Raw genomic sequence first — 22,609 nt, forward strand, 5'->3', positions numbered from 1 at the left:
TTTTATTATCTTGATATTCTTTGCTGAGAAGCATATCTAGATATGCTCAGTAGCTGCTGATTGGTTGTTGCACATAGAAGCCTAAGGATATCTAAAACATGAAGCAAAATAAATAATAGAAGTAAATTGTAATGTTGTTTAAATTTGTATTCTCTATCTGAATCATGAAATAAAGATTTTGGGTTTAGTGGCCCTTTAACCCTGATAGCAGAGGAGAGGTTACCTTACCAGTGGGGAGAGGTCAGGGAAGGAGCCAATTAAGCCAGGAAAATGGTTTTTTTTTGTGTGTGTATAGGGGGTATGCGTGTGGTGTTGTGTGTGGGTGTATGGTAAAAATGTTATAAAAACAGTAGTGTCTATAAAGATTGTAGGGCTTTTAGGAACAATTAAGAGTATAAGAATGTTAAATAATTCGAAATGTTTCTTTTTTGTTCTAACATGTACTCTATTTTTGTTTAAATTCTTATTACTGGCCCCGTGCGGTGCATAACAAGAAAATATTGTTCTGACATATTTTGTCTCTTTTTTCATAAAACTGTATCAATGGCCCTGCGTGGCGCAAAACAAGTAACATACTGTTGTTTGATGTTATGACATATTCTTGCTTGTAATTTACACTACTGGTTATAAATAAATATTAAAAAAAAAAAAAAAAAAACATTTTGGGTGTCATGTCCCTTTAATAATATATTCTAATTTAACAAAAAGGAACAATAATTTGTTTTTGAATATCTTTAGTTAGTTTTTTTAATGTACAGAGAGAATTTCTGAAAGAAAAAAAAACCAAAACATCTGTATTTGTTTATCTGAATCCATCTGTATATCAGAATGTTCCATAATAATCTGGTTATAGGAAGTTTGTTTAAAAAGCTCCTTATATTTTTGGAGATTTTCATGATCTCATAATTTGACTCATTCCTACCATACATAATAGTGTTTAATGTCTTCTTTATAAAGATTATGAACCATTTCCAATGCCCTTTAGGTGTTGTATGGTCATGCTATAAGTAGCCATTGTGACTTACAAACTGTTGTAAAAAGGGTGGGCTACAAGGACTTAGAAATTCGCATATGATTGCCAACCTAGGTTTAGCTTTCAACCTAAGCGCACAAAGAAAAATTAGGAATGTTGTTTAATATTTGCACTGCCCTATCAGAATCATGGCCCTTTTTAATGGCCCCACAACCGTACATGGTACCGTGCTTACCATCACAAGCACTCGATAAGATGATTAAAAATAAATGAAAATCTATTAATTGTTAAAAGCACCCATACATTTATACAACACCCTTTTGTCTGGAATAACTTAAAATTCACCTGATTATTTTTGATATCCCAAAGACACAAAAAAATAATTAGAATTAAAAAAAAAAAAATTTATAAAGAGACATTATAGGAGAAACATTACATGCTGTAATTTGTGCAACAACTGCTGCTGAAAGTTTCCGCTTAGAAACCAGCAGTCTTATGCAGAACCCCAATCTGTACTTTAACTATGTGTTTACAACATTTTACAACAGACTGCAGAGTTTCATAATTTACATGCTCTGTTGAAATAGCCATTTGCTTCACTCCATGGCACTTTAAAAAGGGACGGTAAACTCAAAACATTTCTTTCATCCATATGAAAAAGCACTAATTAAACATGTTAAGAATACTGAGAGAGAAAAAAAGTAAACACCATTTATTTTGATAAAACAGAATAGAGAGCAACATACTGTGTGTGTAACAACACGCGGCCCGTCATTCATATGAAAACATGTGGCGCCTACTTCCCAAATGGCCTGTAATAGCCGTAATAAATGGAGGCAGCACATTAATTTGTGAAATCAGCTCATGTGAGCAACATTTTAGGCCTCCTACCTTTTAAAGGGGGTAGTAACCCTGAAATTTTGCTTAGATGAGCTATAAAAAAAAAGTTTCAAACAATTGTCATGCTGCTATCATTACTGCTACAATTTTAGATGCTAAAAGAAAGTGCATATCATACAACTGGACCTTTAAAACAAATTGCTCACTAATAGACAAAACAAATGAAAGACAACATCTAATGTTTTAAAAAAAAAATAGCCTCTTTTTGATGCAAGAAAAAAATAAATAATGGATGACTATTGTCCCTTTAATGAATACAAATAAATATAAATTAAAAAATGAAAATGCCATAAAGCTGTTACATTTTACCAAGCATTTGAGAGTACTTTTGAGCATGCATATTACCTATATGGCCTGTATGCCCTGTTGGTCACAAGCATGGCAAGACCAACACAATAACTGCAATAAGTAAAACCAGAAACATCTGGGCAAACACATGCATGTGTTAAAAAAACAAATGTGTCAAGTCAGATTAAAAATGTCCTACTTCTCTTTTAAAATTTGACATTAATGTCCAAATGGTGTGTGTGACACCTTTAGTTGATGGTTGTGACATAATCGTTTTGCCTGACACATTGATGGAGAATCACTGACCTAATTTAATATACTTTATGTCAAAGTTGTCTGAACACATTAGTAGGTAACACTAGTTAGCAGAAAGTTTCATGGTTATTACGTTACCATGTAACAACTGGTTTAAACAAGCTTTCTATTACATTAGCATAAATTGCTAAATATTTAATATATATGTTGTTGCATTTGCTTTAGCCTCAAGCTTTAAAGTAGGAGTACATTTTCAAAATTGCATTCATATTTCATAATACCCATCAAGCCCATCCTGTTACACAGTTATGAAATCAATTCAAATGATGTACTGTATAAAGGTGGTATATACACATATCAATATGCTTACCTGCAATATCCCACAGCTGCAGTCGGACCAGGGTCTTGCCATCCCAGTTAATTACTTTGAGAGCAAAATCCACACCTATCGTGGCTCTATAGTGCTGAGAGAATAGCTGATGTACATAACGCTTAATGATACTGGTTTTTCCAACCCCAAGCTCCCCGATCACAAGCACCTTAAAAAGGTACTCCCTGCGCTCAGGAACCACTGGGTGCCCTCCTGGCTCGCTACTCACCCCTTCCCCAGCCATACAGACTCAGTAGTAAGAGGCAGCAGAACCCTACTCCTCTGTGCGCCACTGAACTTGTCTGCTTCACAGCAGCAGCAAAATATTCACAAGCAGCACACTCCCTTTCTCTTTAACTGAGATACTTCTAAATTGTTACCCACTTTATTGTGATCTATAAAGGTGAACACAACACGCAATAATACTGAATATTTCAGTGTAACTTTTTCCTGGTTTTCTTTGCCTGCAGATTCTCCCCTCCCCACTCAGCACCAACCACCTGATTACAAGTCACAGGACAGGAAACGGCCTCCACTTTACTATAAGAACAGAGCTTGCTGTAAGAGAAGGGGAGGTGACAGATGGGAGGGTGGTTAGGGAATAAGTAGTAATCTTTTTTTTTTGTTTTGTTGACTTTCTGTAATCCAACTGTTTTAATACAGATGAATACAATTATAGTGTAAATAGATTAAACTCGTTTTTACAAGATTATAGTCATTCATGTTAAAATACAGTGTATAATGTTCTGAAAAATAAAAATGCCTTTGTGATGATCTAGTTGAGAAAAACTTCAGTTCATAAGAAAGAAACATATTTTTTTGGTGAAAAAAATTGTAGACATTTGCCATGAAGTGTTTGTCAAATTGTTTTAAAAGGGTTATTAAACTTACATTTTTTCTTTAATTTAGCCACTAATCAGCAAGCGTTACCCAGTTGCTGAATACAAAATGGGACAGCTCCTAAGCTTACATTCCTGCTTAAAAAAAAAGATACATAGAAAAATTGATAATATGAGTAAATTAGAAAGTTGCTTGCTCTATCTAGATGGAATCATGAAAGAGAAAAGCTGGGTTTAAAGGGACAGTAAAGTCAAAATTAAACTTTCATGATTCAGATAGAGCATGCAATTTTAAACAACTTTCCAATTTACTTCTGTTATCAAATTTGCTTTATTCTCTTGGTATCTTTTATTGGAGAATAACACTAGGTAGGCTCATAAGAGCTCAGGAGTTAGGGTGACCACATATCCAAACTGTCATTCAGGGATGCCCTCCCCCCCGGGCTGCCCCCCCCACTTCTGGACCGCCTCCCCCTGCCCCCCCCTGGTCCCCCCCCTGCCCCCCCCCCCCCCCCTCCCCGAAAAAACAACCTATACTGTATATAACATATCCAGCATCACATACAGGGCACCCTATACTGTATATAACATATCCAGCATCACATACACTGGGCACCTGTACTGTAGATAACATATCCACAAGGCTTTTTATGGGAAAGAAGCTGAATATGAGCTGTAGGAGACGTTGCCAGGCATGAGAGTACAGAGGTCATATCACACAGAGGGGCATATCACACAGGAACCCCCCCCCCAGTAGCTACATAAATATGCATTTCATGTTATACAGAACAATTTAAAAAGACTAGTAAACAAATCAAATCAAGAAAAATAAGTGTAGGTTTCTACAACGTTTAATATTAAGGGGACATAAGGACCTGCACTCTCTCCTGCTCCTCGTCGGCTTGGCTTCAGTCCAACTGTCATGCACAGCAACAGCACTCTCCACGGCTCCACCGGTCTTGACTCTCGACTCCAATAACGTCCACGGGCCAGGTCCAACTGTCCACGCAGCCAGCGACATATCACATTATATAGTAGGCTAGAGCTAGAGTCTAAACGGCAACCAGAGGGGTGGCGGGTGAATCGTGCATACATAAATTCATATCCGGATTCCGTAAGCGGCTCCCTCAACTTACTGGCCAGGTGGCCACTGGCGGCACCTCTGGTCAGTCTGGCCCCCTGCCCCCTGGGATGATCATGTCTAGCGTCTGGGAGGAGTCTCAACACTCTCACTATCTGCGCTGCGGGAAGCCGGCAACAAGCCGCCCGTGCCCTAAAGTCTTAGTCAGTGAGAGTGAGTCAATCCGCGTGGCTGTTTCAGTGCTGTCAGAGTGCTGTCAGTTTCAGTGAGTCAGTCCGGGACAATGAATGGCAGTACCCGGGACCCGGGACAGACCTTCAAAATGCGGGACTGTCCCGGGCAATACGGGACACGTGGTCACCTTATCAGGAGTGTGCACATGTTTTTTATACTACTATGGCAGCAGTGGTTTGCAACATTGTATAACAAAGCTACAAATAATGTTGCAAACCACTGCTGCCATAAGTACTAAAGACAAGTGCACTCTCCTGAGCTCTTTTGAGCCTACCTAGTTTTAGTTTTCAATAAATGATACCAAGAGAACAAAGCAAATTTGATATCAGAAGTAAATTGCACCGTTGTAAAATTGCATGCTCTATCCGAATCATAAAAGTTTAATTTTGACTTTACTGTCCCTTTAATATCGCTTTCATAAATACGTTTGAAAACGTTATTTTTTTGTCAAGTGTGTTTTTATTTCCCATAATAACCACGTGAGGTGTAACCCCACAAAACATCTTTCTAGCAGTGCAACTGTGACTACATTTATATCAGTTATAAAGGAATTAAACACATAGTAAAATAAGACTGTTTACAAATTTTGTAATACTAGAATGTCCCTTTAATTCACTTGTTTTACACAGAGAGGACTTGCTCTATTGTACAACAACTGTTAGGGACAGTCCAGAAGCTATCATTTATAAATCACAATAAAAGGCATCAAGCAGAAAAAAATGATAAGGACACCAAAATACTGCCAGCCATTACTATACAGCAACAGCTTTTAATTTAAAGGAACATACAACTCAAAACATTTTCTTTCTTGATTCAGACAGAGCATGCCATTTTTAACAACTTTCTAATTTACTTATATGTTTTTTTCATTCTCTTGGTATCTTTTGTTGAAAAGCTGGGACATAAACTCAGGAGCGTCTGGAGCTCTATGTGGCAGAAGATTTGTAAGAATGTTATCTATTTACAAGAGCACTATATGGCAGTATTTAGCGCTCCATACATCTACCTGAGTATCTCTAGAACTAAGCACATTGTATAATAGAAGTACATTGGAAACTTTTTTTAAAAGTGTATGCTTTATCTGAATCACAATATAATTATTTTGGGATTCATATCCCTTTAAATGACAGTTGCTATAGACAGTAAAGTCAGAATTACTTTCATGAATCAGACAGAGCATGCAATGTTAAACACATTTTCAATTGACTTATATTACCAATTTGTGCTCAGACTTTTTATAAGCACATTTTCTGAGATGCCAGCTCCTACTGAGCATGTGCAAGACAGAGTTTACAGTGTATGAGTCTGTTACTGGCTGATTACTGTCACATGACACAGTGGGCAAGGAAATTGAAGCAATCTTTGAAATTTAGCAGACACAAATCTACTGATAAATTGAATTGCAGAGTAAGTGCTATTGCATTGTATATTTATTGTGCATTTGTGTATTATCCATACTGTATTTAAAGGGCCACTAAACTCAAAATCTTTCTTTCATGATTCAGATAGAACATACAAATTTAAACATTACAATTTACTTCTTTTATTTATTTTGCTTCATTTTTTAGATATCCTTATTTGAAGAAAAAGCAATGCACATGGGTGAGCCAATCACATGAGGCTTATATGTGCAGCAACCAAACAGCAGCTACTGAGTATATCTAGATATGCTTTTCAGCAAAGAATATCAAGAGAATAAAACCAATTAGATAATAGAAGTAAATTAGAAAGATGTTTAAAAAACATTCTCTTTCTAAATCATGAAAGAGAAAATGTGGGTTTCATGTCCCTTTAATGCTCCTTTAAGATTTCCTTTAAATTACATGTTTTGTGCCTTGTTGATCAATATGCACAATATGGAACAGTCCATGGGAAAATGTAATCTTAGACAGCATAGTTGTGTTTTTATAGAGATAGTGTAATGGAAAATGTACCATGTTCTAAATTATTATTATTGTATGTCATTTTAAAACTACTACTGACTCTGCAAGTGTATGGCCTAGATTACAAATGGAGCATTAATGTAAATGCATGTTGCTTTACGTTGTGTTTAGTCTCAAGCAAACAATAATGGTTCATCCGGTATTACAAACTGTCAGTTAAAATGTTTAACAAAAGCATTTAAACACGGTCTATTCTTAATAGCACACACTATACTTTCAATGGAGAGCTTAAAGTGGCAGGATCTTTCCCATTGTGCCTTGAGACCCTCACGGGTGATTAGTTTGGGCTCTTTAAGTACCCAATAGATAGATAGATATGTTTTGCACTTGTGCCCATTCTGTTGTTATTTAGAACTTTTGAAAACCTGGTATTAAAGGGGCAGTCTACTCCAGAATGTTTATTGTTTAAAAATATAGATAATCCCTTTATTACTCATTCCCCAGTTTTGCATAACCAACACTGTTATATTAATATACTTTTTACCTCTGTATTGTATCTAAACCTCTGCAGATTGCCCCATTATTTCAGTACTTTTGACAGACTTGCATTTTAGTCAATCGGTGCTGACTCCTAGGTAACTCCACGGGTGTGAGCACAATGTTATCTATATGGCACACATGAGCTAATGCCCTGTAGCTGTGAAAAACTGTCAAATGCATTCAGATAAGAGGAAGCCTTCAAATGATTAGAAATAAGCATATGAGCCTACCTAGGTTTTGCTTTCAATTAAGAAAACCAAGAGAACAAAGCAAATTTGATGCTAAAAGTAAATTGGACAGTAGTTCAAAATTGCATGCCCTATTTGAATTATGAAAGTTTAATTTTGACTAGACTGTCCCTTTAACTTGCTATTATTCATTCAAAAGCACCTTAAAATGCTTAATCGGTTTTGCACATTTTTATGAATAATTTAGTGTGGTCCCTCATATAAATCTATCTATAGCTGAAGGAAATTAAGCATCTGAAATGAGTACTGTAGTGCGCATGCGCACCATACTACCGATCATAAATAATATTAACTACCCATGCAGTACAAATATGCAAGCGGTATTGCAGCGCAATATATTATGTGCCAACAGTGTTAACGCTTCACACCAATTGCATTTTTGCGGTCTACTTGTGATCTGGGTCTATGTGTTTAACCCCCGCAAAGGGATTAAAGTTCTCTATAGTTAAAGGCCTAATTGACAGCCAGCAACCGATGGTCCCAAAACAGGCATTGTTATTGGTAGGGTTGCTGCTGATGATAGGTTCACTGGTTGCTTTGGAATACTAGTTCTGTGCAGCTCCTAATCAGGACTTTGACTATGTGTTTAATTTATTTGTGGAGATGTACGTAAGGGATATACAAAAAAATGAAGCAAAATTGATAAAAGAAGTATATTGGAAAGTCATTTGAAAATGTATGCTCTATGTACTGTATATCATCAAAAATGTTTGGGTTTCATGTACCTTTAAAACAATTGTAATTGAGGTATTGATAATGCTGATGGGTAATAATCTACTCTAAGAATTTTCTTTTAAAATATTCAGATTCAGTCCTATACCCCCATCATTTGATTTCCATACTCGAAAAAGGTTTGTATTCCTACACTATTGAATTAGAGCAGGTAATATTGCGCTTAAATGTTTCTTTAAATTGCATAAGTATTTTCTTCTTTCATTTGTCTTTGGAATATAATATGTTTAAAAGGACATTAAACACTTTGAGATGGTAATATAAAATGATAAATCGTACATATAAAAAAACTGCAATATACCTTCATTATTTTTTTGTCCCCCTTTCCTGTAATTCCATTCTGAAATTGTGAGCTTTTCAGTTCCTGTTAGAAATGGAAGTGCAGAACACTGTTAAATCCAGCACAACCATTGGCTGCACACTCTAGTGACCTATTTATAACTGTCCCTAATTGGCCACTTCAGATAAGTTAACTTAAGTTACAACATGGCAGCTCCAATTGTTTTATAGACACTAACGGCTAGATTTAGAGTTTTGTCGGTAACGACCCGAAAAGCTAACGCCGGCTTTTTTCTGGCCGCACCATAAAAATAACTCTGGTATTGAGAGTCCACATAAAGGCTGCGTTAGGCTCCAAAAAAGGAGCGTAGAGCATATTTAACGCAGCTTCAACTCTCGATACCAGAGTTGCTTACGGACGCGGCCAGCCTCAAAAACGTGCTCGTGCACGATTCCCCCATAGGAAACAATGGGCTGTTTGAGCTGGGAAAAAAAACCTAATCACCTGCAAAAAAGCCGCGTTCAGCTCCTAACGCAGCCCCATTGTTTACTATGCGGAAACACTTCCTACATCTGCACCTAACACTCTAACATGTACCCCGAGTCTAAACACCCCTAGCCTTACACTTATTAACCCTAATCTGCCGCCCCCGCTATCGCTGACCCCTGCATATTATTATTAACCCCTAATCTGCCGCTCCGTAAACCGCCGCTACTTACATTATCCCTATGTACCATGTACGAATTCCGATTGGCTGATAGGATATTATCAGCCAATCGGAATTAAGGTAGGAATATTCTGATTGGCTGATGGAATCAGCCAATCAGAATCAAGATCAATCCGATTGGCTGATCCAATCAGCCAATCAGATTGAGCTCGCATTCTATTGGCTGTCAGCCAATCGGAATTCGAGGGACGCCATCTTGGATGACGTCCCTTAAAGGAACCGTCATTCTTCAGTTGGACGTCGCCGGATGAAGATGGGTCCGCGGTGGAGGTCTTCAGGATGGAGCCGGTCCTCATCGGATGAAGATAGAAGATGCCGCTTGGAAGATGATGGTTGCCGGTCCGGATCTACTCTTCTTCCCGGATAGGATGAAGACTTTGGACCCTCTTCTGGACTTCTTCAGTGGATGTCTAGCCCCCGCTTGGGTTGGATGACGATATCGGAGCCAGGACGGATCGGTGTGATACCCGGTGAGGTGAAAACAAGGTAGGATGATCTTCAGGGGCTTAGTGTTAGGTTTATTTAAGGGGGGTTTGGGTTAGATTAGGGGTATGTGGGTGGTGTGTTGTAATGTTGAGGGGGGGTATTGTATGTTTTTTTTTACAGGCAAAAGAGCTGAACTTCTTGGGGCATGCCCCGCAAAGGGCCCTGTTCAGGGCTGGTAAGGTAAAAGAGCTTTGAACTTTAGTAATTTAGAATAGGGTAGGGCATTTTTATTTGGGGGGCTTTGTTATTTTATTAGGGGGCTTAGAGTAGGTGTAATTAGTTTAAAATTGTTGTAAGATTTTCCTTATGTTTGGAAATATTTTTTTATTTTTTGTAACTTAGTTCTTTTTTATTTTTTGTACTTTAGTTAGTTTATTTCATTGTAGTTATTTGTAGATATTGTATTTAATTAATGTATTGATAGTGTAGTGTTAGGTTTAATTGTAGGTAATTGTAGATATTTTATTTAATTAATTTAATGATAGTGTAGTGTTAGGTTTAATTGTAACTTAGGTTAGGATTTATTTTCAGGTAATTTGTTATTATTTTAACTAGGTAACTATTAAATAGTTCTTAACTATTTAATAGCTATTGTACCTGGTTAAAATAATTACAAAGTTACCTGTAAAATAAATATTAATCCTAAAATAGCTATAATATAATTATAATTTATAGTGTAGCTATATTAGGATTTATTTTACAGGTAAGTTATTTAGCTTAAATAGGAATAATTTATTTAATAAGAGATAATTAATTTCGTTAGATGTAAATTATATTTAACTTAGGGGGGTGTTAGTGTTAGGGTTAGACTTAGCTTTATGGGTTAATACATTTATTAGAATAGCGGTGAGCTCCGGTCGGCAGATTAGGGGTTAATAATTGAAGTTAGGTGTCGGCGATGTTAGGGAGGGCAGGTTAGAGGTTAATAAATATAATATAGGGGTCGGCGATGTTAGGGCAGCAGATTAGGGGTACATAGCTATAATGTATGTGGCGGTTCTTTGCGGTCGGCAGATTAGGGGTTAATTATTGTAGGTAGCTGGCGGCGACGTTGTGGGGGGCAGGTTAGGGGTTAATAAATATAATATAGGGGTTGGCGATGTTAGGGCAGCAGATTTGGGGTACATAGGGATAATGTAGCTGGCGGCGGCGTGCGGACGGCAGATTAGGGGTTAATAAGTGTAGGTAGCTGTAGGCGACGTTGTGGGGGGCAGATTAGGGGTTAATAAATATAATATAGGGGTCGGTGGTGTTAGGGGCAGCAGATTAGGGGTACATAGCTATAATGTATGTGGCGGTTCTTTGCGGTCGGCAGATTAGGGGTTAATTATTGTAAGTAGCTGTCGGCGACGTTGTGGGGGGGCAGGTTAGGGGTTAATAAATATAATATAGGGGTCGGCGGTGTTAGGGGCAGCAGATTAGGGTACATAAGGATAACGTAGGTGGCGGTTGGCAGATTAGGGGTTTAAAAAAATGTAATCGAGTGTCGGCAATGTGGGGGGACCTCGGTTTAGGGTACATAGGTAGTTTATGGGTGTTAGTGTACTTAGAGTACAGTAGTTAAGAGCTTTATGAACCGGCGTTAGCCCAGAAAGCTCTTAACTACTGACTTTTTTCTGCGGCTGGAGTTTTGTCGTTAGAATTCTAACGCTCACTTCAGACACGACTCTAAATACCGGAGTTAGAAAAATCAAATTGAAAAGATAGGATACGCAATTTACGTAAGAGGATCTGCGGTATGGAAAAGTCGCGGCTGAAAAGTGAGCGTTAGACCCTTTTTTGAGTGACTCCAAATACCGGAGGTAGCCTAAAACCAGCGTTAGGAGCCTCTAACGCTGGTTTTCACGGCTACCGCCAAACTCCAAATCTAGGCCTAAAACTTTACATATATTTTGTCAATATTTAAACAGCTAATGAAACTTTTAAAAATACATCTACATGTTATTCTCAGACGAATATTTACTTTGAATGCATCATTTTATCTAGCATTTATTTATTGTTTAATGTCCCTTTAAGCAAGGGGACTTTGCATCATTAATTAATTAAAAAAGGTTTTATCATGGTTACACTTTAGTTGCTTCCTCCAGGTATCTTTAGCAAGCTGTTAGAGTGTACTCTAGAGCTGACTTTAACTTTGAGTTTAAAGGACAATAAACACTGTGCGAGTATAAGATACATTTTTCTGTAATGGGTAATAAAACAACCTTTGTGAGCGGCCTTGTTTTATGGGCTAAGAGTATGGCAGTAGCCAAAACGCGTCAGCCTGCTAGCTGACTTAGGGACTTATTGTTATGTACAGTCCTTCTGCACTTTGTTATTTTATTTGGCTTTTGATAATAAAAGTTATGTATTAAATATATAGAGCTCCCCGTGCAATTTCCTGCTTATGAATTTATGAATAAAACAGATTCGACATATACTTTCATGATTTATCTTGTCTCCATTTCATGTAATTCAGCTCTAAAAATTGTGAAATTTCTAATGCTCAGTACTATAAATGCACCCTACTAACTAATCAAGGCTTATCCTGCTGCATATTGTTCCAATTTGCTTTTAACCGATAACAACTGCAACATAATTTATGTTATCCTAACTTAATGTGAATGTAAATTTTCATGAATCAGTGCCCAGGTTTTAAAAATACTATTAAAAATTCATTCATGAAAGTTTACATTGCTGCGTATTTTACAAATACTTTTTCTTCACCAAAGTCAGATCGGCGATCCCCCGCCCGCTTCTTCCTGCTGTACTTACACAGCAATTACGAAACCGGCTTCCTCCAATCACGGCGTGGCCTCACAAGATGAACTCTCTGGGGGGGAAGCCATGATTGGAGGAAGCCGGTTTCGTCATTGGTGACGTAAGGACAGAGGGACTGCGGGCAGGGGATCGGCGATCCGGCTTTACTGAATAAAAAGGTAAGTATTTCTAAAAAAGGCTGCAATGTAAACTTTCATGAATGAAAGTGCCCCTGTTTTTAATAGTATTTTTAAAAACCGGGCACTGATTCATGAAAATTTACATTCACTTTAATGACTTGCCTTGTTATCTGCAGAGTTAAAGCTATATGAAACTCAAATGTTTTCTTTCATTATTCAGACCATGCAATTTTGAACAACTTTCAAATTTGCTTTTATTATCTTATTTGCTTTGTTATCTTGGTATCCTTTGTTGAAAAGCATAGGTAGGGTCAGGAGAAGCAATGCACTTTTGGGAGTTAGCTCCTGATTGTTGACTGCACTTATATATCCGTTGTCATTAGCTCACCTGTGTTCAGCTAGCTCCCAGTAGTGCATTGCTACTAGTTCGCCAAAGGATACTAAGAGAATGAAGCAAATTAGATTAAAAAAAAAGGTAAACTGGAAAGTTTGTTTTTTAAATTGTTTGCTCTTTCCTAATCATGATAGAAAAAAAAATAGGTTTCACGTCCCTTTAAGCCCAGATTGGCTCCTCCAAGTAAGGCAAATTAATTTGTTAATTGGTTTTAAAGAGATATGAAACCCAAATTTTTTCTTCCATGATTCAGACAGAGCATGCAATTTTAAGCAACTTTCCAATTTACTTCTATTATCAGTTTTCGTCGTTCTCTTGGTATCTTTATTTGAAAAAGCTGGAATGGAAGCTTAGGAGCCAGACCATTTTTTGTTAAGCACCTGGGTAGCGCTTGCTGATTGGTGGCTACATTTACCCACCAATCAGCAAGTGCTACCCAGGTACTGAAGAAAAAAAAATGGGCCAGCTCCTAAGCTTACATCTCTGCTTTTCACATAAAGATACCAAGAGAACATTTAAACATAGTTATTTGCAAGCAATAGTCTAATAAGTAAAGGTTTTAACACATTAGAGCATTTTCTTATTGCTCTTTTGCCCCTTTACCGAGCTGTCACTGCAGTTGTGCTACTCCATTGAGATACACTGAGGAACTTTTAATTGTTGTCAAAAAAGGAAGCCACTATATTTGTAAACATCTGAAGCCTTTCAAACTTTTATAGAGATTTAGCTTGTTTAATATAAACACATTTTCTGTGGTTCCAACGCAAGTGTTGAACGTACATTGTTTCCCGTTGAATGCTATTTGTGCCTTACCAGTGGTTTAGATTTTGTTTACTAATACATTAGCACATGTAACATGCCTTAGTGAGCCTAAATAACTATGGGCTAGATTACAAGGGGAGCAGTATTTAATACTCCCGCTCGTGCACAACTATGTATACCATTGCTATTAACATTGTTGCAAATACTGCTGCCATACGCCAAGATTACAAGTTATGCGCTAAACCGGGTGCATAAATAACGCAAAAAAATAAGCGGTATCGCCCTCTCCATAGCGCTGCCATTACAAGTTACTGAAAAACCTTCTTTTGTTGTGCAGTATTGTGCGTTAAGCACCATACCGCACAAAATCCAAGGCCTGACTTGACGTGCTCGTGCACGTTTTCCCCCACGGACATTAATGGAGAGAAAGTGATAGAAAAAAACGGAATGGCGATCGCTATAACACAATCCCCATTGATGTCTATGGAGAAAAGAAAGTTACGTTAAAACCTAACACCCTAACATAAACCCCTAGTCTAAATACCCCTAATACGCCGCCCCCGACAATACCGAAACTAAATAAAGTTATTAACCCCTAAACTGCCGGCCCCCCACATTGCAACTACAATAATAAAGTTATTGATCCCTAAACCGCAGCCCCCCCACATCAATAATACTAAACTAAGCATATTAACCCCAAAACCGCCGCCCGCCCCAACATCACAACTACTATAATAAACCTACTAACCCCTAATTTACCGGCCCCTCAAATCGCTAATACTAAACTAAAGATATTAACCCCTAAACTGCCAGCCCCCCCCCCCCACATCGCATATCACTAAATTAAACTATTAACCCCTAAACCTAACACCCCCCTAACTTTATATTACATTTACAATATAACTATCTTAAAGTGAAAGTCAATTTTGACAAATTAAAACTTGGTTTTTAATAATCCTATTAACAACAAAGGCACTTTAATTAATCATCATTGACATTTCAAGCGTTTTCTTCAAAAACTTACCTTTTAATCCTGAAAGCTGCTCCATCGATTCCCCCGGCTGTCGGAAGCCTCTGCTTACGTCAGAAATGACAAATCCGGCTTCCTCCAATCACGACCTTTCTCCCCGGGGGACCATGGCCTGAGGGAACGCCATGATTGGATAAAGCCGGATTTGTCATTTTGGACCCGCAAAGAGGACTTGCAACGGGCGGAGGAAGCGCTGCATCGGCTCTCAGGATTAGGTACGTTTTTTAAGAAAACACTTGAAATGTCAATTTTGCTGAATCAAAGTGCCCTTGTTTTTAATAGGATTATTAAAAACCGGGCACTAATACGTCAAAATTGACCTTCACTTTAAAATAAATAAAAACTTACTTGTGAAATAAAAAAACTAAGATTAAACTATAAATAAACATAACTATTTTAAGAAAATAAACGAAAAATAAAAAAAACTAATTACAAAAGATTACAATAAATAATAAACGAAAATATAGAAACATAGATATTGACGGCAGATAAGAGCATTAGGCCCAGAAAGTCTGCCCGATATTACCTAAAAGTATAAACGTATCTAATTTGTAGGATAGCCTTATGCTTGTCCCAGGCATTGTTAAAGTCCCCACAGTGTTTGTCATTACTACCTCTTGAAGTTTATTCCATGAGGCCTATTTATCAAGCCGGCAACTGCAAATACGCTGGAATTCCGCAGCATTAATGTGGCGAGCTTGATTCAACCTATTTATCAAAGCCTACAGACCGGCAAAAGTTGAAATTTGTGACGTAACATACGATCTGCCGGTCTCAATCTGACACAGATCGATGCTTACATCATTACAGATGTTCCGAATACAAATTCAGCATTATCTGACACCTTTTGCAAGTTATCAAATTTGTAACAGGTACGCTCGCCACTATTCCAGCCCAGCATACCTGGTTTTCAATCCGCCACACTAGAGGCAACGGATGCAATAGGAATCAATGGGAGTCTGAAAGCAGTGAAAGCTTATGTTCGATGCTGCCAGATATCCCATTGATTTCTATGGTAGAAAACAAATTACGTTTACACCTAACACCCTAACATAAGCCCTGAGTCTAGACACCCCTAATCTGCCGCCCGACATCCCGCCACCTAAATAAAAGTTATTAACCCCCTATCCCGCCGCTCCCAGACCCCCGCCACAACTGTAATAAAAGTATTAACCCCTATTCCGCCGCTCCCGGACCCCGCCGCAACTATAATAAAATTATTAACCCCTAAACCCAATAGGATTGAGCTCGCATTCTATTGAATGATTGCAACAGCCAATATGATTTTTTTTCCCTTTAATTCCGATTGGCTGATAGAATTCTATCAGCCAATCGGAATGTAAGGGACGCCATCATGGATGACGTACCTTAAAGGGAAACTTCATTCTACGTTGACCATCAGAAGAAGAGGATGCTCCGCGCCGGATGTCTTGAAGATAGATCTGCTCCACGCCGGATGGATGAAGATAGAAGATGCCGTCTGGATGAAGATTTCTGCCGGCTTCGATGAGGACTTCGGCCCGCTTAGATGAAGACTTCTTCCGGCTTCGATGAGGACTTCTGCCGCTTGGATGAGGATGGATTGTACGGTCCTTCGAAAACTGTAAGTGGATTGTTGGAGAGTTAGTGGTTAGGGTTTATTTAAGGGTTATTGGGTGGGTTTTATTTTTAGATTAGGTCTGGGGCAGTAAAATAGCCTTATAAAAACAAAAAAGCCACCCCAAAATAAAAACACCCCCTTACCTTAAAAGGGCCTTTTGTAGGGCATTGCAATAAGTTAAACAGCTCTTTTAAATAATAAAAGTCAAAGTCCCCCCTAACAGTTAAACCCCCTGCCCAACCAAACCCCCAAAATACAAAAACCTAAGTCTAAAAAAAACCTAAGCTACCCATTTCTCCTAAAGGGGTATTTGTATGGGCATTTCCCTTAAAAGAGCATTCTGCTATTTTACTGCCCATTAAAATAAAAAAGCTTTAATCTAAAAAAAAAAAACCCACTAAAAAAAAACAAAAAAACCTAAGTCTAACCCCCAAATAGGTACTCACCGTTCCTGAAGTCCGGCGTAGAAGGTATTCTTCCAGGCGGCGACATCTTCATCAAGCGTGGGGACCTTTTCAATCTTCATCCAGGGCAAAGGCGGCGCGGAGCGGAAGTAACCATGGAACAGGACCGGCGACTGTGGAGCCATCCAGCGTGGAAGATCCTCTTCGTACGATTGTTGCCGCACTCTGAGGATTGAATGCAAGGTACCCCTTTTATATTGGGGTACCATTGCCTTCCTATTGGCTGAAAAATTCAGATCAGCCAATAGGATGAGAGCTGCTTAAATCCTATTGGCTGTTCAAATCAGTGGCTGGGTTTTAGGTTGAAAAACTCTGATTTAAGCAGTAGGAATCACGGAGCTCTGCCAGAATGCGTCTGCTCACTTCTCAGGCTAGCTTTTTCAGCACCCTGGATAGTGCTTGCTGATTGGTTGCTACATTTAGCCACCAATCAGCAAGCACTACCCAGGTGCTGGGTAGTGTTTGCTGATTGGTGGCTAAATTGAGCCCTAAGTGCTATTGCATTGTCTTTGTGTTATGCTATTCTACTGTATTTAATGGTCCTTTAAATTTATAAAACTTAAAGGACAAAATCTGTAGTCTAAAGTAATATAGAATACAAAGCGCAAAGTGTAAGTGTAACAAAACTCATGTCATGTAGCTCTATATTTCACTGCACATGTCTCTTCTTCATATCCAGTAATGCAGGGATTCTCCCTTAGAGAACTGTCATGGATACCAGGCTTCCAAGGTTAAACCCCCACCCCTACTACCTAGCCCCCTGCAATTTCTCACCAGATTTGGACTTTTCAGGTCATTTGTGATCTCCCAGACACTTGGTTTTACTTGTTTGGTGTTAAACACCTTCACATGGAAGAGCTGATCTCTGAACGCCCAACCCCTCTCCAGCTGGCTGGGCTCCTGGAACTACCTGCCGGCTGTGCCTCCCCGCATACCCGCTGACATTTACATCAGGTCGCTCTAGCGGCCCTTCATCCCACAGCTCCACTCTTTTAGGGATTGGTACCCTCTAGGGAGGGCAAGAGGTGGGGTGAATGCCGGAGGGGAGCTCTCTTGGGAACTGGGGGTCCCAGACCCAACTACAACTCCTATTTCCCCTTCGCCTTCCCGGTGTATGTTTGACCACCTGTAGCTCTGGCTCCCAGGACTGTAGCACCCAGGACTGTAGCACCTGCGGACAAAGGGCTTTCCAACGACACCCTGGAAGTGCCGCTGCTCCATCGAGATCACCCCAGAATAGCCACCTCTGTACCACTGGGACCCTATAAGACAATGGACACTATGGGGGGTGGCGGCCTGTCTGGAGGGGTGGGAATTTTGGGAGATCTGGAGGTCTGATAAGGCTTCTTATCAAGATGAGTTGGTGTATAAAAGTAGTGTGTTTCCACAATAAAGTTTTTTCACCCGAATACTGGTTCTGTCTGATTATTTGGGTGGGCTCTGCTATAATCACTTTGCTCCGCTACATAGCTGCATGTTCCAGGTATAGGGAGGACCCTTTTGGCGGAGCTAACCAGTTGGGGTATCCGGTGTCCCATTTGGTGGCAGCGGTAGGATGCTTCCATCTACCTGGTACATTTAAACCACCAACTGAAGCCCTCTTCGGATGAATCAACAGTACGCTGGGCTCCGGAAGAATATGCTGAAAGACTACAGAGCTGCCGCTCACTGCTTGGACACAGAGGGCCCTGCGGATTATGCCGAATGGGCAGAGGAAGAGGTCGGGGTCCTACATGAGGTGGACCCCGCCACCGGAGACAACCGCCTGCATCCTAGCCAGCTTGTCTGAATTAATGGCTGAACAGCCCAGGGTTTATGAGACAGTGGGTCAACTGTTACCCTTGTCCAGCCACACATGGTCACCAATTCGGACCAAACAGGGAAGTCTCTTGCAGTTCATGTGGCTGAGGGTACGGTGCTCCAGATCCCTACAGCATGGGTGCACTTGGATTGGGGTGCAGGCTCCCGTGCTGTGGAGGTAGGGGTTATGAACCATTTGCCCGCTGAGGTCTTGTTAGGAAACAGCCTAGGACACCTCACTTCCTCCTTTGTATGGGACAGCCCCTCGGATGCTTGCTCTGTCACCACCAGCCAGCAAGCCGAGCGGCAGGCCACCACACTCAATCTGGGGACCCAGGCAAGCCACTCTGCCCCGACTCCTACCCCAACCACTGACTTCGCCCAGGATACATTGAGAGACCCAACCCTAGCCCCTTACTGTGCTTGGGTAGGGACTGATCCCATGTGCCCAGGGGGGGACTGTTTTGAGTGGAAGAGAGGGCTCCTATACAGGGTCACAGAGAGAGAGGGCAGTTGCCCAAGCGCCAGCTGGTAGTACCACAGAAATATCGGTATGAGCTGCTGCGTATAGGGCATGACATTCCCCTAGCAGGGCATCTAGGAATCACTATTGCTGATTGATTCAGACCTTCTTTTGGCCAGGGGTTACAGGGGATGTAAAGCAGTAATGCAGGATCTGCGACAATTGAAAGAGAGTAGGCAAGACAGGAGACCACTCCAAAGCCTCCTTGCACCCTCTCCCCATCATTGATGAAGCCAGATAGCTGTAGATATTGTTGGCCCCTTGTCTCGTCCCAACCACTCCAGGAAAAAATATATTCTAATAGTGGTAGATTATGCCACCCGGTACCCAGAGGCAGCCCCCCTGTCCAATATCAAGGCAGAGACAGTGGCAGATGCACTGCTCTGGATATTTGTGATCTTAGCTGCTTAGGACGTTCTCAGCCTCGCACAAAGATTGGGAAAGATACCTGGTGCACCTCCTGTTTGCATACCGAGAGGTGCCCCAGGAATCTACTGGGTTCTCCCCCTTTGAAATAGTATATGGCTTGAGGCTGAGGGGGCTTCTAGACCTATTGAGAGCCCACTGGGAAGGATCAGTGGGGAAGAAAGGGCACTCCATTGTGGGGTACGTCCTAGAATTCAGAGACTGGCTGAAGGACCTCGCCGAGAGGGTGCGAGAGGCTTAAGGTAGGCAAAAGCGGTGGTACGACAGGAATGCCTGTAACCGGACCCTGGCAGTAGGGCAGAACGTCCTAGCCCTAAAGCCTGTCAAAACAGACAAGCTACAGGCTTCATGGCAGGGACCCTACTGGGTGGTAGAACAGCTGAATGACACAGCCTATCTAGTAGCCAAATACTCAGATGACCGGGTCTGTCGGACCTTTCATGTGAACATGCTGAAAGCATACCAGAAAAGGGCAGAGAACGTATCTGCCATCTGTGCTCTGGCTGTTGAGGACTCAGAGAGTGTTCCCATGCTGGAACTCCCAGGGCAAAACAGGATGCCCCCAGGCGTAGGTGACATACAGTTAGATGAGAGGCTAGGGAATAGGCAGAGGGAACAAGTCAGACAGGTGCTAGGGAACCGGCGAGACATGTTCTCCACAACCCCTGGGTACATAGCAGTGGTGCACCGAGTGGAGACCCCGGGACAAGCGCCCCTGTGACAGCCAGCGTACCCGGTCCCTGAGGCAGTTAGGAAAAATATGCCCAGCAAGCTCAGGGAGATGCTGGACATGGGTGTCATTGAACCGTCCAACAGCCCCTGGGCATCCCTGGTGGTACTGGTACCCAAATGGGATGGGACCACCCAGTTCTGTATAGACTTCCTGTCAGCCATAAAGGATCAGCCCAGGATTCAACCCAACTGCTAGCGTGAAAAGTAAAACACACGCTAGCATACTGAGAAATATCCAGGACGTGACCCACTCAGGTTTGATTAAATTAAATGTCCCTTTAAGAAGGTTAATAAACAAACAAAGTCAAGTATTCCTTTTAGCAGGTTTGGATAAAGCAAATGTCCCTTTAAGCAGGTTAGCAAACAAACAGAAAGGTATTCCTTTTAGCAGGTTTGGATAAAGCAAATGTCCCTTTAAGCAGGTTAGCAAACAGACAGAGAGGTATTCCTTTTAGCAGGTTTGGATAAAGCAAATGTCCCTTTAAGCAGGTTAGCAAACAAACAGAGAGGTATTCCTTTTAGCAGGTTTGGATAAAGCAAATGTCCCTTTAAGCAGGTTAGCAAACAAACAAGGTCAAGTATTCCTTTTAGCAGGTTTGGATAAAGCAAATGTCCCTTTAAGCAGGTTAGCAAACAAACAAAGTCAAGTATTCCTTTTAGCAGGTTTGGATAAAGCAAATGTCCATTTAAGCAGGTTAGCAAACAAACAAAGTCAAGTATTCCTTTTAGCAGGTTTGGATAAAGCAAATGTCCCTTTAAGCAGGTTAGCAAACAAACAAGGTCAATTATTCCTTTTAGCAGGTTTGGATAAAGCAAATGTCCCTTTAAGCAGGTTAGCAAACAAACAAGGTCAAGTATTCCTTTTAGCAGGTTTGGATAAAGCAAATGTCCCTTTAAGCAGGTTAGCAAACAAACAGAGAGGTATTCCTTTTAACAGGTTTGGATAAAGCAAATGTCCCTTTAAGCAGGTTAGCAGCAAACAAACAGAGAGGTATTCCTTTTAGCAGGTTTCCAAGAATCAGATTAAGGACAAGAGTCTCAATAAAGAGTAGAGAGAATCAGGCAAAGGAAAGTCTGGCAGGGAAGGAAGAGACTTCAGCATAATACTCACTCAGGTCCGGTCCGGCATCAAGAGAGAGACAAACGGGCCCCGAGTAAGATCTCCCGCCGAGATTTGAAGGCAGGGAGACTCTGATGTCAGGAGGTGTGTCAGATACCGCGTCACGTTGCTAGGCAACGTGACGTGAGACAGAGGAGATCCGTGAGCCGCGGCAACACGGCAATGAGCGGGTCAGATACATGACAGCACCCCCCCTCAAGGACCCCTCCGGGGGACAGGACCAGGCCTAGCAGGATAAGTTTTGTGAAAGGTCCTAATCAAAGCAGGGGCGTGTACTTGTTGAGCTGGTTCCCAAGTCTGTTCCGTGACAGGATAACCCTTCCAATCGATGAGATAGTACAACTTCTTGCCACAAAATTTGGAATCCAAAATTCGTTCTACTTCAATCTCAGGCTGTCCCTGAATCAACAGAGGAGGAGGCTTGGGTAGAGACTTAGAATACTTATTAGATACCACAGGTTTCAGAAGAGAAACATGAAAAACAGGGTGAGCTTTGAGGATTTTAGGAAGAGCAACTCAGTAAGCAGTCGAACAAACCTTACCCAATATTCGGAAAGCACCCACATATAGTGGCCCCAATTTATTAGAAGGTTGTTTGAGACGAAGATGACGTGTAGAAATCCAAACCTTGTCTCCAGGACGAAATTTAGGAGCCTTCTTCCGTCGGCGATCTGCAAAAAAACTTGTATCGATTAGAGGCTTTGGAAAGAAGAACACGTATCCTCCGCCAATGGCGAGTTAATCTCCGAGCAGTTTGATCAGAAGCAGGATTTTCAGAAGAGGAAGTATGCAGAGGAAATGTTCTGGGTTGAAATCCGTAAGCTGCATAAAAGGGAGAGACGAATTGTAACGAGCATTATGAGCCAACTCCGCCAAAGGAAGATAACGAGTCCAATTAGAGTGATGATGGTCCACATAATGTCTAAGATAAGTCTCCAGACACTGGTTTACTCTCTCGGTCTGGCCATTAGACTGTGGATGATGTGAAGTTGATAAAGAGACTGTAGTGCCAAAATGTTTGCAGAGCCATCTCCAGAACCGAG

At 40.6% G+C, this 22,609-nt stretch overlaps 1 protein-coding gene across 1 annotated transcript in view; it reads right to left on the reverse strand.

Annotated features, from left to right (window-relative positions):
* RAB32 (RAB32, member RAS oncogene family) overlaps positions 1-3,321 on the reverse strand; it is a 122,470-nt gene extending 119,149 nt beyond the window's left edge. The window contains exon 1 of the mRNA XM_053711790.1: positions 2,787-3,321. Within this exon, the coding sequence (XP_053567765.1) occupies positions 2,787-3,030 (244 nt within the window). The 5' untranslated portion in view covers positions 3,031-3,321. The remainder of the gene's footprint in view (positions 1-2,786) is intronic.
* Positions 3,322-22,609: the final 19,288 nt, after the last annotated feature.

The sequence above is a fragment of the Bombina bombina genome, chromosome 4 (genome assembly GCF_027579735.1).
Source record: "Bombina bombina isolate aBomBom1 chromosome 4, aBomBom1.pri, whole genome shotgun sequence".
Lineage (NCBI taxonomy): Eukaryota > Metazoa > Chordata > Amphibia > Anura > Bombinatoridae > Bombina > Bombina bombina.